Source organism: Oncorhynchus kisutch, unplaced genomic scaffold, assembly GCF_002021735.2.
Source record: "Oncorhynchus kisutch isolate 150728-3 unplaced genomic scaffold, Okis_V2 scaffold1231, whole genome shotgun sequence".
Lineage (NCBI taxonomy): Eukaryota > Metazoa > Chordata > Actinopteri > Salmoniformes > Salmonidae > Oncorhynchus > Oncorhynchus kisutch.
The window spans coordinates 31,448-46,556 of record NW_022263176.1 but is presented as its reverse complement, the minus strand read 5'-3'; the positions used below and the strand labels follow the sequence as shown (position 1 = coordinate 46,556).

At 48.0% G+C, this 15,109-nt stretch overlaps 2 protein-coding genes across 3 annotated transcripts; one reads left to right on the top strand and one right to left on the bottom strand.

Annotated features, from left to right (window-relative positions):
* The first annotated feature begins 86 nt into the window (after positions 1 to 86).
* LOC109885169 (cyclin-Y-like protein 1) lies at positions 87 to 7,128 on the top strand. The gene is made up of 10 exons (XM_031818022.1): positions 87 to 960; positions 2,004 to 2,078; positions 3,619 to 3,659; positions 3,792 to 3,889; positions 3,978 to 4,013; positions 4,352 to 4,403; positions 4,495 to 4,614; positions 4,857 to 5,023; positions 6,318 to 6,480; positions 6,632 to 7,128. The coding sequence occupies exons 1-10, from the start codon at positions 798 to 800 to the stop codon at positions 6,746 to 6,748; spliced, it is 1,032 nt and encodes a 343-aa protein (XP_031673882.1). The 5' UTR covers positions 87 to 797; the 3' UTR covers positions 6,749 to 7,128.
* A 444-nt stretch (positions 7,129 to 7,572) lies between these two features.
* LOC116365369 (frizzled-5-like) lies at positions 7,573 to 10,989 on the bottom strand. Of its 2 annotated transcripts, none has more exons than XM_031818020.1 (2): positions 10,661 to 10,989; positions 7,573 to 10,466 (listed from the first exon to the last, which is right to left on the bottom strand). In XM_031818020.1, the coding sequence occupies exon 2, from the start codon at positions 10,448 to 10,450 to the stop codon at positions 8,660 to 8,662; it is 1,791 nt and encodes a 596-aa protein (XP_031673880.1). In that variant the 5' UTR covers positions 10,451 to 10,466; positions 10,661 to 10,989; the 3' UTR covers positions 7,573 to 8,659. The 2 variants fall into 2 exon arrangements, with proteins under 2 accessions (XP_031673880.1, XP_031673881.1); XM_031818021.1 differs by having other exon boundaries at positions 10,772 to 10,989.
* Between the last annotated feature and the right edge of the window lie 4,120 nt (positions 10,990 to 15,109).

Sequence of the window (15,109 nt, the reverse complement as noted above, 5' to 3'; positions counted from 1 at the left end):
AGAGCTGACACTTGTCAAATGACAATGTTCACCAATCTCTGTCAAATAACAATTATTAATCTTGGTAAACAGCCAATGGTAATTGACGTGCGTCAAAATGGGCCGTTCTTGAGGGCGTTCCTTCCTAGTTGGCTTTGGCTGGAGTGGGAATCAGCTGTTAGCAGGCTAGCTAGTCGTCTCAAATCTGAGCATTATACATTTCTGTGTACGGTGAACGACCATACCTAGAACATTTGCTGAGACGAAGGAATTCGGAATATTCTCTGACTGTAATGCATCGCAAGAATAGCTAGATCAAGTGGACCGGCATAAATAGCCAGTTAGCTGACGCCTGGATTAGCGTTAGCCGGGTCTAGGGCTAGCTAGCAAACTACGTCTGGTTTATGAAGACCAGATTTATGTTTTTTAACGTATCAGCTGTCTAGCAGCTTCAGCTAGGCTTTTTAAAACCGAGTATAACGTGTTGCCATTAACGGTTAAACCGGTGTCCTAGCGTTGCCAGCCTTTGGATTAGTTTAGTGGTCAAGCCTGTATCTGGCCGACGTATCAATGCGCTACTCGCCATGCCTTTGCGCACACGCCCTGAAAAATATAGGGATTCAACTGTTCAGTTTGAATTGTGTGTTGTAGATATGAACCCCGATATGTGGCTGCTACTCATGTATTTAAAATTGAATGTGTCATTTTGAGACCAGACATCACTGACAGTGGTTCTGTCTGATGTTATAGACGAGTGGACGGTTCTTTCAGATATCTGGGGTGTAGTCAGTAGTAGGACTTTAGCAAATTGTTTAATCATGGGGGCTACAGTGTCATGCTGCATGTCCCCCGGCGGGAGTCCAAAACTTGCAAGGAGAGCAGTCGAGCTCGACGACTACCCAATAACCACCACTGGCGACGACGTAAGCGAGGACACGGGCACCTATCTGCAGCACATCAGCGATAGAGAGGTCCCGGATGGTAGGTGTACTTTTCGGATAAGCTGGAGTGGAGGGTATACGTCATGGTCACGCCTCTCTGAACAGCCAAGACATGCATGAAAGGGGAAAGGAAGATATTGTTTGCTGTTAACGCACACATCACACCAGTTTATGACCTGTTGCACTATTGATTGTTCAGTCATATTGGTTCAGCTATTCCAAGATATCCTGCAGAGTATCTAGCATTGATTTTGCTTCAGCTATAGCCTGCAGAGTATCTAGCATTGATTTTGCTTCAGCTATAGCCTGCAGAGTATCTAGCATTGCTTTTGCTTCAGCTATAGCCTGCAGAGTATCTAGCATTGCTTTTGCTTCAGCTATAGCCAGGTAGTTTAGTGGTTAGAGCGTTGGGCCAGTAACCAAATGGTTGCTGGATCGAATCCCCGAGCTGACAAGGTAAAAATCTGTCATATGGCCCCCCCCCCCCCCCCCCCCCCCCCCCTTTTGCTTCAGCTATAGCCTGCAGAGTATCTAGCATTGCTTTTGCTTCAGCTATAGCCTGCAGAGTATCTAGCATTGCTTTTGCTTCAGCTATAGCCTGCAGAGTATCTAGCATTGCTTTTGCTTCAGCTATAGCCAGGTAGTTTAGTGGTTAACCCCCCCCCCCCGCACCTCTCTGATTCAGATGGGCTGAGTGAAATGCGGAAGACACATTTCAGTTGAATACATACAGTTGGAAAAAAGACTAGGTATCCCCCTTTCCCAGAGTATAGTGAGTGTCATGTCAAGTCACAAGGTGCACCCCCAGGAGTAATGATCTGTAATCAGTCAGTAGTATACTGTATCTCACTCTGTTTTCAGATACACATGTTGCATATAGTTGGGATACGTGTGCATTTCTTGTGGTGTTGGTGATAAAATAGGTGTGTATTTCTTGTGGTGTTGGTGATAAAATAGGTGTGTATTTCTTGTGGTGTTGGTGATAAAATAGGTGTGTATTTCTTGTGGTGTTGGTGATAAAATAGGTGTGTATTTCTTGTGGTGTTGGTGATAAAATAGGTGTGCATTTCTTGTTTCTTCCAGAATTGGCGCAGGAGTCCAACCCATCCGATAATGCCAGAGCCAGCACAATCTTCCTCAACAAGTCTCAGACTGATGGTAAGTGTGTAGCGGTATTGTTAAATGGGTAAATAAAATCATTTTAGTTCTGGTGCCAGGCAGGCAGGTATTAACCCTGCTGAAAGGCAAATAATAGGATAGATGGTTCTGCTACCAGAAACGCACATCAGCAGAAGAGACTGTCTAGACTGAAGACTGTTGGTCAGATGGCAAGTAGAAAGGATAAGACACCCTATAAAACACATGTCACTGCACAGCGGTGACCCAACCAAAAATACCACCTACAATAATAATGGCAGAGCAATTTAAAAGGCAACTTCATAGAAACAATTGACAAGAAAGAACCCACTCATAACCCTTAGAGAATTTGCAATATTCGGTATTACCTCCCAGTGAGGGGGGGGGGGGGTGTTCTACTCTTCTCGGCCAAATGTCAATAGTTCCACACCAAATCAATACAGTTCAAACAACAACCTCCCTTTAACTACAATGTCAACCCAAACATGTCTGGCAGGTCAGTAGTAGTCCAGCGCCACTGAACATCAAAGGGACTGCATTGGGGAGAAGAGGAGTGCTGCAGTGTAGAGCACAGAGAGGAGGGGGTCTTGGCTGTTGCACAGATTGTCCGTCGGATACACCTGATGGTTGGTTTGTTTGTCAAAGCTTCGCAACAATGTTGCTACCACTCCATGTGATCAGTGACAGGAGCGCTCCCAAAAGATACACCCCCCACTTAGAGAGCTCACACCGGCGTTCCACCCCCCACCTAGAGAGCTCACACCGGCGTTCCACCCCCCACCTAGAGAGCTCACACCGGCGTTCCACCCCCCACCTAGAGAGCCCACGCCGGCGTTCCACCCCCCACCTAGAGAGCCCACACCGGCGTTCCACCCCCCACCTAGAGCGCCCACACCGGCGTTCCACCCCCCACCTAGAGCGCCCACACCGGCGTTCCACCCCCCACCTAGAGAGCCCACACCGGCGTTCCACCCCCCACCTAGAGAGCTCACACCGGTGTTCCACCCCCCACCTAGAGAGCTCACACTGGCGTTCCACCCCCCACCTAGAGAGCCCACACCGGTGTTCCACTTCAACACTTTACAAAGTAAAGCTGAAAAATGAACAAGACTTCTGCAGAGTTGCACACAGTGTCAAACTGCCGCGCCAACCGAGAGCTCTCCACAGAGCGCCGGAAGAGCTATCTTTATCTCCCCCTTCCTGACTGTTGATGCGCTCTTAAAGTGGCAGTGCACAGTAAAGGCTCCGTGCAGCATGTTGCCACAAGTGGCATGAGGATCTTCTACTTCTCATGGCTGTATCCTCTGGTTATCATGGAATGGTGCAGATAGAAATGTCATGAATAGAGTTGACATGATTTCTTAATCTACATGTCAGATGGGCACGCTTGTTCTACGTAATATATTTCTTTATCTGAACGTCCCACAACGTTGTGCCATGCAGATCACGTCCCAGATCTGGTCTGGACAACAGGAGAGTCTAATGGTCACAGTCAGATAGTTATTCAACACGTTCAGGGAACTACCTGACCTAAGATTTGTCTGACTTGTTTCCCCTCCAGTGCGGGAGAAAAGGAGAAGTAACTACTTGAGTAATCATCACGTGAGTAAATCTGTCCAGTCGAGTGTTACTATGGCTACCCATGGACATCCACTGATACTAATGCAGAGATGTCAGGAAGTGATGCTATGTTTTTCCCTGTTCCATGGACTAACAACTACTCCCTTTTCCTAGACGTCTCCTGGGTTATCTAAAAAGTACAGCTCCTGCTCCACAATATTCCTTGACGATAGCACGGTCAGCCTGCCCAACCTGAAGAGTACAGTCAAATGGTGAGACCTCCTTACCTCCACACACACGGCAGAGCAGAAAAGAGGCGGTCATTGTAAGGACTCACTGTCTTGTCTCTCTCTGTTCCAGTGTCACGTTGGCGATATACTATCACATAAAAAACAGGTAGGTTCTATCGGTCGTTCATCTCATGAGGAAAACGGTGAGGAAAATGATATAGAGACGTGGTGAGGTAAATGGAGGGGTTTTGTGGTGATGATTTGTCATGACATGGTATCATGGTAATGAAGGTGTGTTGATTTGTCATGACATGGTATCATGGTAATGAAGGTGTGTTGATTTGTCATGACATGGTATCATGGTAATGAAGGTGTGTTGATTTGTGTGACATGGTAACATGGTAATGAAGGTGTGGTGACATAGTAACATATTATGGGAGTGGACTTTCTCTGTGTGTGTGTGGGCTTGTAGCAGTAGTTTTCAGTCTTTTTCTTTTCCCTCAGGGATTCAAACCGTTCTCTGGACATTTTCGATGAGAAGATCCATCCATTAACGGTGAGTAGGTGGAAGAAGATACTGTACGTCTGTGTGTGTGTGAACACCAAACCTCCTGTCAGACTGACTGGCCAGGCCTCCTCTTCCTCAGAGAGAGAAGGTTCCAGAAGACTACTACAGCGTGGACCCTGAACACAAGCTCATCTACCGTTTTGTCCGCACGCTCTTCAGCTCGGCCCAGCTGACTGCTGAGTGTGCCATCGTCACCCTGGTACGTATGCCACCAGTCTGTTGCCCTACCAGTCTGTTGCCCTATCACAGGGAGTTTCACTTTGGACATGTTTAGTAGTTAAATGTTGTGGCGTGTTGAGAGCTGACGTGAGTAAAAGAGATGCTTGTTCTGCATAATAATCTATTGTCTCCTGCTGAACACCTGGCCCTGGTAACGGTGTTACTGTGTGTCCAGCAGTGTCCTGCTGACTGTCTCATTTACTGTGTCCATTCTTCCCCAAGGTGTACCTGGAGCGTCTGCTGACCTACGCTGAGATGGACATCTGTCCCTGCAACTGGAAGCGTATCGTACTGGGAGCCATCCTGCTGGCGTCCAAGGTGTGGGACGACCAGGCCGTGTGGAACGTAGACTACTGCCAGATCCTCAAGGACATCACCGTGGAGGACATGTCAGTGTCCCTCTGTCCTGTCCACTCACCTGTCCCCCTGACTGCTCACCTTCACAAGTCACCCCAACCTTTAGGCATTAGATCTGAGGGTTGGATAGGTGTAAGCAAGAGGGACAACTACCATCATCCTTACAGCTCTCCAATCCTCTCATATCTAAGTGCTTAGGGCAGGGTTATTCAACTCTGACCCCACGAGGTCTCGGAGCCTGCTGATATTCTGTTCTATCTGATCATTAATTGCACCCATCTGGTGTCCCAGGTGTCTCAGTCCCTGATTTAGAGAGAATCATCTAAAAAAGCAGTGTGAAGTGGCTTGGAGGTCCAGTTGAATTTGAGGGGTGTCAGGGTTGTTTTAGGATTCAGGCTGTGGGTCTCCTGAGCCCCTGGAGTGGCATAAGGCCCCCCCTTCTTACCACTGGGCTTCGTGTGGCACATCCTTGTTCAAAGGACTATATTAATACAATATAATAGATTGATGCCGCTGACAAAGGTCTCCATAGAAGTGTGCAGGAATTTATTGTTTTGGCTCACCCAAGAGTGAACTGTGAATAAAAATATATATCTCAATATTATGAGGCGCATTGTTAAATTGGAATGTTGCCATGTGGGTCAAAACTCATCTTATGTAAATCAATAAAATTAGATTTTGATTTTGACTTGCTGGCCAGGTACATCTCAAAAGTCTTCCCTCGATTCCTTGCGTTCTCAGTCCTCTCCCCGAGAACTCACTTCCCTCTGACGTTTTGAAAAGGAGGCTGGGAGAGTATGGAGGATAAGACTGCTGAGATTTACGCTCTACCCCTCTCTCTACCTGTACCCCTCTCTCTCTCTACCTGTACCCCTCTCTCTCTCTACCTGTACCCCTCTCTCTCTACCTGTACCCCTCTCTCTCTACCTGTACCCCTCTCTCTCTCTACCTGTACCCCTCTCTCTCTCTACCTGTACCCCTCTCTCTCTCTACCTGTACCCCTCTCTCTCTCTACCTGTACCCCTCTCTCTCTCTACCTGTACCCCTCTCTCTCTCTACCTGTACCCCTCTCTCTCTCTACCTGTACCCCTCTCTCTCTCTACCTGTACCCCTCTCTCTCTCTACCTGTACCCCTCTCTCTCTCTACCTGTACCCCTCTCTCTCTCTACCTGTACCCCTCTCTCTCTCTACCTGTACCCCTCTCTCTCTCTACCTGTACCCCTCTCTCTCTCTACCTGTACCCCTCTCTCTCTCTACCTGTACCTCCCTCTCTCTACCTGTACCCCTCTCTCTACCTCTCTCTACCTCTCTCTCTACCTCTCACAGGAATGAGATGGAGAGGCACTTCCTGGAGCTGCTTCAGTTCAACATCAACGTGCCGGCCAGCGTCTACGCCAAGTACTACTTTGACCTGCGCTCCCTGGCCGACGACAACAACCTCAACTTCCCCCTGGAGCCACTTGACAACCAGCGAGCCACTAAACTGGAGGTAAGGAGAGCTTCTAGAACAGCAGGAATGAAAACACTGCTACTTGGCAAGAGGAGTTTAATGGTTGTCCTGGTTGACTTGGTCCTGTTCAGAAACAACCCCAGCCCCTACTCCCCTACTATCATGTAGTTACTAAGTGTTGTGTTCCCAGGCTATTTCCAGACTGTGTGAGGACAGATACAAGGATCTGGGCAAGGTGACCATAAGGAGGTCCCTCAGCGCAGACAATCTGGTGGGTGTCCGAACCACCCACGCCGTGCTGTCCTAAAGCTGGACCTGATACACACACACACACAGGACAGGCTGAGGATGCACCGAAGGTCTTCCTAAACTAGACACTCACTGGCACCATCGACACACACAGCTGGTCCCAGATCTGTATGGTGGCAGCTCCACCACTGATACTTACTCATACACTCCAGATCTGCAAGAAGGGTTGGAGTGACTGACACCACACACTGACCATGGTGACGAAGCCTCTAACTACCCTGTGGTGTAGTTTGGCGCACGGACAGACAGATGGTGACGTAGGACGGTTTTCTTTGCTTACTGTGTAGGCCCTTTAGCTGGGAAATGTATCGGTTTTTAATTTAACATATTTTCAGTTGCTGTTTATTTCAAATAAACCGTAATAAACTATCAAATCTGTGTATGGTGTCCATTTCTAGATAAGGTGTTATGGTGTCAGTTCTGGGTTTACTTTAGCCTGTCTGGGGTGTCAGCTGGGTGGGGTTGGCAGTTCTGGGTTTACTTTAGCCTGTCTGGAGTGTCAGCTGGGTGGGGTTGGCAGTTCTGCAGCTGTTCTATTGGTTTCATGTGTCAGGTTCAGCTCAATCAAGCCCTGTATTTGAAATGACTTCAAATAAATTGGTCTGATTTATATTTTCCCATCGGTTTTTCATAGATCTGACAGGACTAGACTGGAGAAGCGTAGGCTCCATAAGCGGTCTGATGGGTGTTTAGAATCAGACCAACCCACAACAGAACATACTCCAGATTCACACGTTTATTATTCTCTACCTGGGTTACAGGCTACATGCCAGAATTGGACAAGGCAATAAAAATAAATAAAGAGAATTGCATGTACACTGATCCATTCAGTTGATTTATTAGGTATTTAAGACAAAGGCCATTCGATAAATGGGATGCTACAGGTAGATTATGGTTAACACATTTGCAGAGAAAAAAACAAGATTGTCATTTCACAATGTGCTGCTGTAATTACTAGAACCCACCACATGGAGGTAGAAGAGGCTACAACAGTGGTCTCTAAAGTGGCAAGTTGCACCTTTTAAAGAGGCACTTCAGTCTCAATAGGTGGTCCAGGTAAGTAATCACAGCACAAGTGGTGGTGGGAGGGGGGGCTGTATTGCTCCTCAAGCAAGGGGGAGAACGATAATTATGGATTCCAATCAGACCAACTCAGTTAACACTATTTTCCTCATTCTCACCCTTTGTATACTTGATCTCAATTTAACAGGGGAAGTAAAACATTGAGTGGTGACACCTCTCAATTCATCTGGACTTTTTTAAAACTGACTTCATATTAAAATCTGCACATAAATGGGTAGTGAAATTCCTTCATCCTAACAAGGCGTTACCGTGTCCATAAAAATTTAAAGAGTGAAATGTCCTTTTTAGGAAGGCCACTTTAAATAAAATGACAAATAGCAATTCTCCATCTTTATTACGTATAGAAGAATACCATGCCACTTATCTCCAGGTTAATGACATGACTGATTGGATTCCTAACCATTACGTTTCAGGTTATGAACACCTTTTAAAAAGTTCCAACTTCAGGGGAAATCTGCAATGAGTCTAGAATGAGAACTAGGAAATAATACAAAATACTCATATTGCCACAATTTGTTTAAACATGTCCTTATGTGAAGACAATAGTTTACATAATTTACAATCTGTTCAATAAGTTAATTTAACATCCATCTAGTTTCCGTCAGCCACTGTGGAGCACCATGAGTCTGACAAACATCCATCCAGTCACTCTCTGTGGAGCACCATGTGTCTGACAAACATCCATCCAGTCACTCTCTGTGGAGCACCATGAGTCTGACAAGCATCCATCCAGTCACTCTCTGTGGAGCACCATGAGTCTGACAAGCATCCATCCAGTCACTCTCTGTGGAGTACCATGAGTCTGACAAGCGTCCATCCAGTCTGGTCACACAGATGGGTGCGACAGGGACTTGTGCTCAGACTGCGAGGGGAGCAGCCCGGTGCGTGTCGTGAGGGATGTGCTGGCCTCGCTGTATACTGACGCGCTGGACGGTTTGTTGCCCCAGCAGGGACATGAACAACAGCACCTCCCCAGGAACCTCCTCCACGACTCCAGAGTCTTCCCCGACCACACCCACACCCCCGAGGTGATCCCCACCACCAGGCTCATAAAGTACTTCAGCATGAAGATGGCGTGGTCTGGCCCTAGGCTTAGCCTCTCTCTCTCAGCCTGGCAGGAGCAGGAAAGACCCCTGTCCCACTGCGGCCTGAGGTGCTGCTCGTACACCAGACAGGCCACCACCACCGCGGCAGGGACCGTGTAGAGGACGGTAAAGAGGCCCAGCCTTAACATCAGCTTCTCCAGCTTGTCCGTCTTGGTCCCCCCCTGCTTGATGACGCTGCGGATGCGGAACAACGACACAAACCCCGCTAGGAGGAAGAGGGAGCCTGTGAAGAGGTAGACCACCAGGGGAGCAAGCACGAAGCCCCGCAGGCTCTCCACACTCTGGTTGCCCACGTAGCATATCCCTGCCACAGGGTCTCCGTCAGCAGCGCTCAGGGCCAGCACGGCGATGGTCTTGACGCTGGGCACCAGCCAGGCGGCCAGGTGGAAGTACTGCGAGTACCCGGCGATGGCCTCGTTGCCCCACTTCATACCCGCCGCCAGGAACCAGGTGAGCGAGAGCACCACCCACCAGATTGCGCCGGCCATTCCAAAGAAGTAGACCAGCAGGAACACCAAGGTGCACAGGCCGGCAGGGCCCGAAGCGTCGTACAGCACGTGCCCGCCGTCCTCGGAGCACGCCACGCGCTCGTGGCCCGCCGCCAGCCGCACCATGTATCCCAGGGAGATGAAGAGGTAGCAGGCAGCCAGGTAGACGATAGGCAGCTCGGGGTAGGAGAAGCGTTCGCGGTCAATCAGGAACGTGACCACCGTAGTTAAGGTTGAGACGAAGCAGAGGACCGACCACAGGCCGATCCAGAGGGAGGTGAAGGCGTGTTCGTCCGGGGTGAAGTAGGGCTGACGGCAGGGCTGGGCGCAGTTCTCCACGGGGCCTGTGTGGACGCCGCGGCCGTACAGTGAGCGGGCCTCATGCTTGACGGACACCAGGGGGTGGCGACAGCGGCAGCCGCGTTGTTCACAGTCCTGGTGGTGGTGACTGTGGTGGGGTTTGGGCAGGAGATGCGGCCTGCGGCGGGCTGGGTTGCGGTAGGGGGCCTTGGGGGTAGGCTTCGGGGGGAAGGCCGGGCCTGGGGACAGAGTAGTGGCGTCACTGCTGTTCCGGTCCATACAGAGGAGGTCAGCATCACCCAGCTCTGGCAACCCCTCGCAGCTCATCCTCTCGGGCCATTCAAACCCATACTGGCTCATCAGGGGGGAGCAGCCGCGCTTGGCCCGCTCGCACACGGAGCGGCACGGGGGCAGAGGCTTGCGATAGTCCGGGATGCAGATTGGGGTGTACATGCTGCAGAGGAAGAAGAGCAGGTCAGGGGAACAGTGGATGCGCACCAGCGGCCAGAACTGGTGCACCTCCAGCCCCACCTCGTCCTGAGTGTCGTGGTTAAACTGGTTGGGCGTGTAGGTCAGGTTGTAGCCGATGCCTTTGCACATGGGGACCGTGATGGGTTCACACACGATGGCCTTGGAGGCAGCGCGCACCGGTAGTGCGCGCATCAGCAGGAGCAGGCACAGAACGCTGATGTAAATTGGGCAGATGTACGTCATGGTCGCCATGGAAGCTCCTCCAACACTGTGGATTCCCACAAAAAAGATACTTGAGGTTATTGGGCAGGAAATGCGCTCTGACCGTTTGAAACATTGTATTACTGTTTCTATGTTCTATCAATAATACACCCAATGCACTTTGGGTGTGAGTCTTATTCACTCACACGTAAAGGCTAAGAAATACAGTGATGAAACAAGTTGATCAAATGTATAACTCACCAAGTCGATCACACGGGAAAATGTAAGCTACCTCATCAATATGCAATGCCAATCAAAGAGAGAAGCGCCATCTGATAAATATTGCCAACACTAAATTCACTCCCAATGTACCTTTAGGAAACGCGCCTCCGGTGCAATCAAATAAAGTCCATTTCGACTCGACAATGCAAACGGAATTTCAGACAGCAACGCCTAATCCTTGCGCCACACTTTTTCTTTAAACAATATTTAGTGAAACAGCCTCCTGTTCTCAGAAAAAAAAATCTACACTCCACGACTGTCTTCCCTCGTGCGTCTTCTTGCTCCGGCTCCTAACCATACCGAATAACAACACCTTGGCCGCTTACTATGGACAGCCACGCCCACATGGCTGCGTCCTCTCCAATAGGAATCTGCTTACACCCTGAACGACTCAATCAGTACATTCTTTACCCATAACCTACTTATCACATAAAGTAATATCATTCCTTATTTTTATAGGCCTACAATCTAGGTAACATCACCAGTAAAGTTAGACAGTGTTTAAAGTAGTGTTGTGACCAACTCAATCCATTCATTCCTTTGACCATAACCTTATCAGACAACTGTATACATTCTATATGACCTCACACCTACAATGTTTTATCAAGAGTAGTGTTTGATTAGTGTTTGATTACTAGTTAAGTCAATTTCAATTGACCCCCCCCCCCCCCCCCCCCCCTTGCCCTCAGAACAGCCTCAGTTATTCAGGGCATGGACTCTACAAGGTGTCTAAAGTGTTCCACAGGGATGCTGGCCCATGTTGACTCCAATGCTTCTCACAGTTGACTGGAAGTCCTTTGGCACACATAGGAAATTGTTGAGCGTGAAAAATCCAGCAGCGTTGCAGTTCTTGACACAAACCTGGCACCTACTACCATACCCTGTTCAAAGGCACTTCAATGTTTTGTATACTCAGTGTATGTGGACTGCAGTGTGCTAGTTCAACTCTGCACATAATCAGACATATATTTTTGTCCTAAACTACAGACAGAATATCAAACAGGTAGGTCTACTTGAACACTTGGGCTATGCTCCTATAATTAATCTGTGTGTTTGTCCTGTGTGGGCTATGCTCCTATAATTAATCTGTGTGTTTGTCCTGTGTGGGCTATGCTCCTATAATTAATCTATGTGTTTGTCCTGTGTGGGCTATGCTCCTATAATTAATCTGTGTGTTTGTCCTGTGTGGGCTATGCTCCTATAATTAATCTGTGTGTTTGTCCTGTGTGGGCTATGCTCCTATAATTAATCTATGTGTTTGTCCTGTGTGGGCTATGCTCCTATAATTAATCTATGTGTTTGTCCTGTGTGGGCTATGCTCCTATAATTAATCTGTGTGTTTGTCCTGTGTGGGCTATGCTCCTATAATTAATCTGTGTGTTTGTCCTGTGTGGGCTATGCTCCTATAATTAATTTGTGTGTTTGTCCTGTGTGGGCTATGCTCCTATAATTCATCTGTGTGTTTGTCCTGTGTGGGCTATGCTCCTATAATTAATCTGTGTGTTTGTCCTGTGTGGGCTATGCTCCTATAATTAATCTGTGTGTTTGTCCTGTGTGGGCTATACTCCTATAATTAATCTGTGTGTTTGTCCTGTGTGGGCTATGCTCCTATAATTAATCTGTGTGTTTGTCCTGTGTGGGCTATGCTCCTATAATTCATCTGTGTGTTTGTCCTGTGTGGGCTATGCTCCTATAATTAATCTGTGTGTTTGTCCTGTGTGGGCTATGCTCCTATAATTCATCTGTGTGTTTGTCCTGTGTGGGCTATGCTCCTATAATTAATCTGTGTGTTTGTCCTGAATGGTTGATGCCTCTATAGGTGCTTGGATCTGTCCTGGCATGGTTCTCCCTTCCATTGATTTGGTCTCAGTGCATAGTTACCTAGATTGCCAAACTAAACATATGGGTGTTCTGAGGTTATTCTGATCAGAACTGAAGATAAAGTCCTCTACAAATAAAATGACAAATCAATTCTAAATGAAAAACTGTTGGTTACATGTCCTATGTCAGGTTGAGTCACACTGTGTTGAGTTGAGAGTTACTGTTGGTTACATGTCCTATGTCAGGTTGAGTCACACTGTGTTGAGTTGAGAGTTACTGTTGGTTACATGTCCTATGTCAGGTTGAGTCACACTGTGTTGAGTTGAGAGTTACTGTTGGTTACATGTCCTATGTCAGGTTGAGTCACACTGTGTTGAGTTGAGAGTTACTGTTGGGTGCAGAAGTCTGGAGCCCAGTGAGGGATGGATAGAATCTACTCTGTTACGTGCATGTGAATGTAGGTGTGTTGACATGCTTGCTTGTACGTGCATTTGTATGCACCAGAGGAGGCTGGTGGGAGGAACTAAAGGAGGAAAGGCTCATTGTAATGGCTGGAAAGGAGTGAATGGAACGGAGTTAAACACATGAAACATCAGGCTCATTGTAATGGCTGGAAAGGAGTGAATGGAACTGAGTTAAACACATGAAACATCTGGTTCATTGTAATGGCTGGAAAGGAGTGAATGGAACGGAGTTAAACACATGAAACATCAGGCTCATTGTAATGGCTGGAAAGGAGTGAATGGAACTGAGTTAAACACATGAAACATCTGGAAACCCCACGTTTGACTCCGTTCCATCAATTCCAATCCAGCCGTTACAATGAGCGCGTCCTCCTATAGCTCCTCCCACCAGTCTCCTCTGGTATACACGTATGTGTGTCTATCTGTGAAAGGACGACCCTATGGGCTGCGCTGGTTCGTCGCTGTCTCTCTGTGTCTCCTGCTGCCCTCATTGTCCAAGGCTCTTTTGTTTTCTGTTTCTGATGGCATCTCTCAGGCCTCTTGTCATTAGGAGACTAGATGAGCGCCTGATTGCTCTGCGGGCCACTGGACAATCACAAAGAGAGCTTTGCAGCTCGCTACAGTTGAGCCATTGTGGACATGGCCCCTGGACTAATTGGCATTGACAATTAAGCATGTTGGAATACAAGGTCCGTTTCTCAGCAGAGGAAGGAGGGAAAATGGGCTGAGTCAGATAGTTCAGTACATGCAGTACAGTATACACACAAGCAGACACAAAACACACACACACACACACAGAGGCAACACACACACACACACACAGGCAAAACACACACACACAAAACACGCACACATACATATTCAAAACACACACACACATACACACACAAGCACAAACAGAGGCAAAACACACACACACATACATGCAAAACACACACACACACAAAACACACACACATACACATTCAAAAAACACACACACAAACACACACACACACACACACACACACACACACACACACACACACACACACACACACACACACACACACACACACACACACACACACACACACACACACACACACACACACACACACACACACACAGAGGCATTGTGGAAAACTGAAAAAGGACAAACCAATGAACCGTTCACTGAGGGAAAACGCAGCGCACACACATATCATACAGGACAGTACACACTCACTTGCATTGTTGAAAAATCTATGTACTGTTCACTGAGCTGAAATCCCACAACAGGCCACAGTGAAGACTGGAGTGCTGTGAGCAGTAGTAAAACCAGTATTTATCTCAACCTGCAGTAAGGCAGGCCTGTAGGATCAAAGTGTGGTAGCTGTCTGACATCATGACGTGACAGCTCTAGGTGATTGAGGGACAGTCTCAGTGTTCACAGGGAACGGAACTACAGTAAACATGAGTATGGATTCAGTTGAAACATTCACACACAGCCATCCATTGTGTTCAAGTCTGCTTGGAACATGGTGATATCATTTAGCAAAGAGGTTCAAAGGTGGAACTTGAGATCTAACAAGTGAGCAACAATGCCCTCATGCCATTCTGACTGATTTATGGGTATCGTACAGTGTATAGCCCATGGTGGCGACCCAAATGATTCCCTATATAGTGCACTAGTTTTGACCAGGGCCCAATAGGGCTCTGATCAAAAGTAGTTCACTGTGAAGGGAGTAGGGTGCTATTTGGGATGCAGGCAAGTCTACTCTGCAGCCAATGCCAGCGTTGGTGTGATTAGTGGACTATTTATTTATGTCTCTAGGGTGTGTCTGACACAAGTACTGTATGCTATTACTCATTGAACAAATCCACATCCTGGACATCAGCTGATATGATACAATAGAATAGGACTTTGTTAGTCTTCTACTTCTTGTCTCCGGGGCTCAGCGGCAGGAGACGGTACCTCAGAAAGCCCCAGGGCTCAGCGGCAGGAGACGGTACCTCAGAAAGCCCAAGGGCTCAGCGGCAGGAGATGGTACCTCAGAAATCCCCAGGAGACGGTACCTCAGAAAGCCCCAGGGCTCAGCGGCAGGAGACGGTACCTCAGAAAGCCCCAGGAGACGGTACCTCTGAAAGCCCCAGGAGACGGTACCTCAGAAAGCCCCAGGAG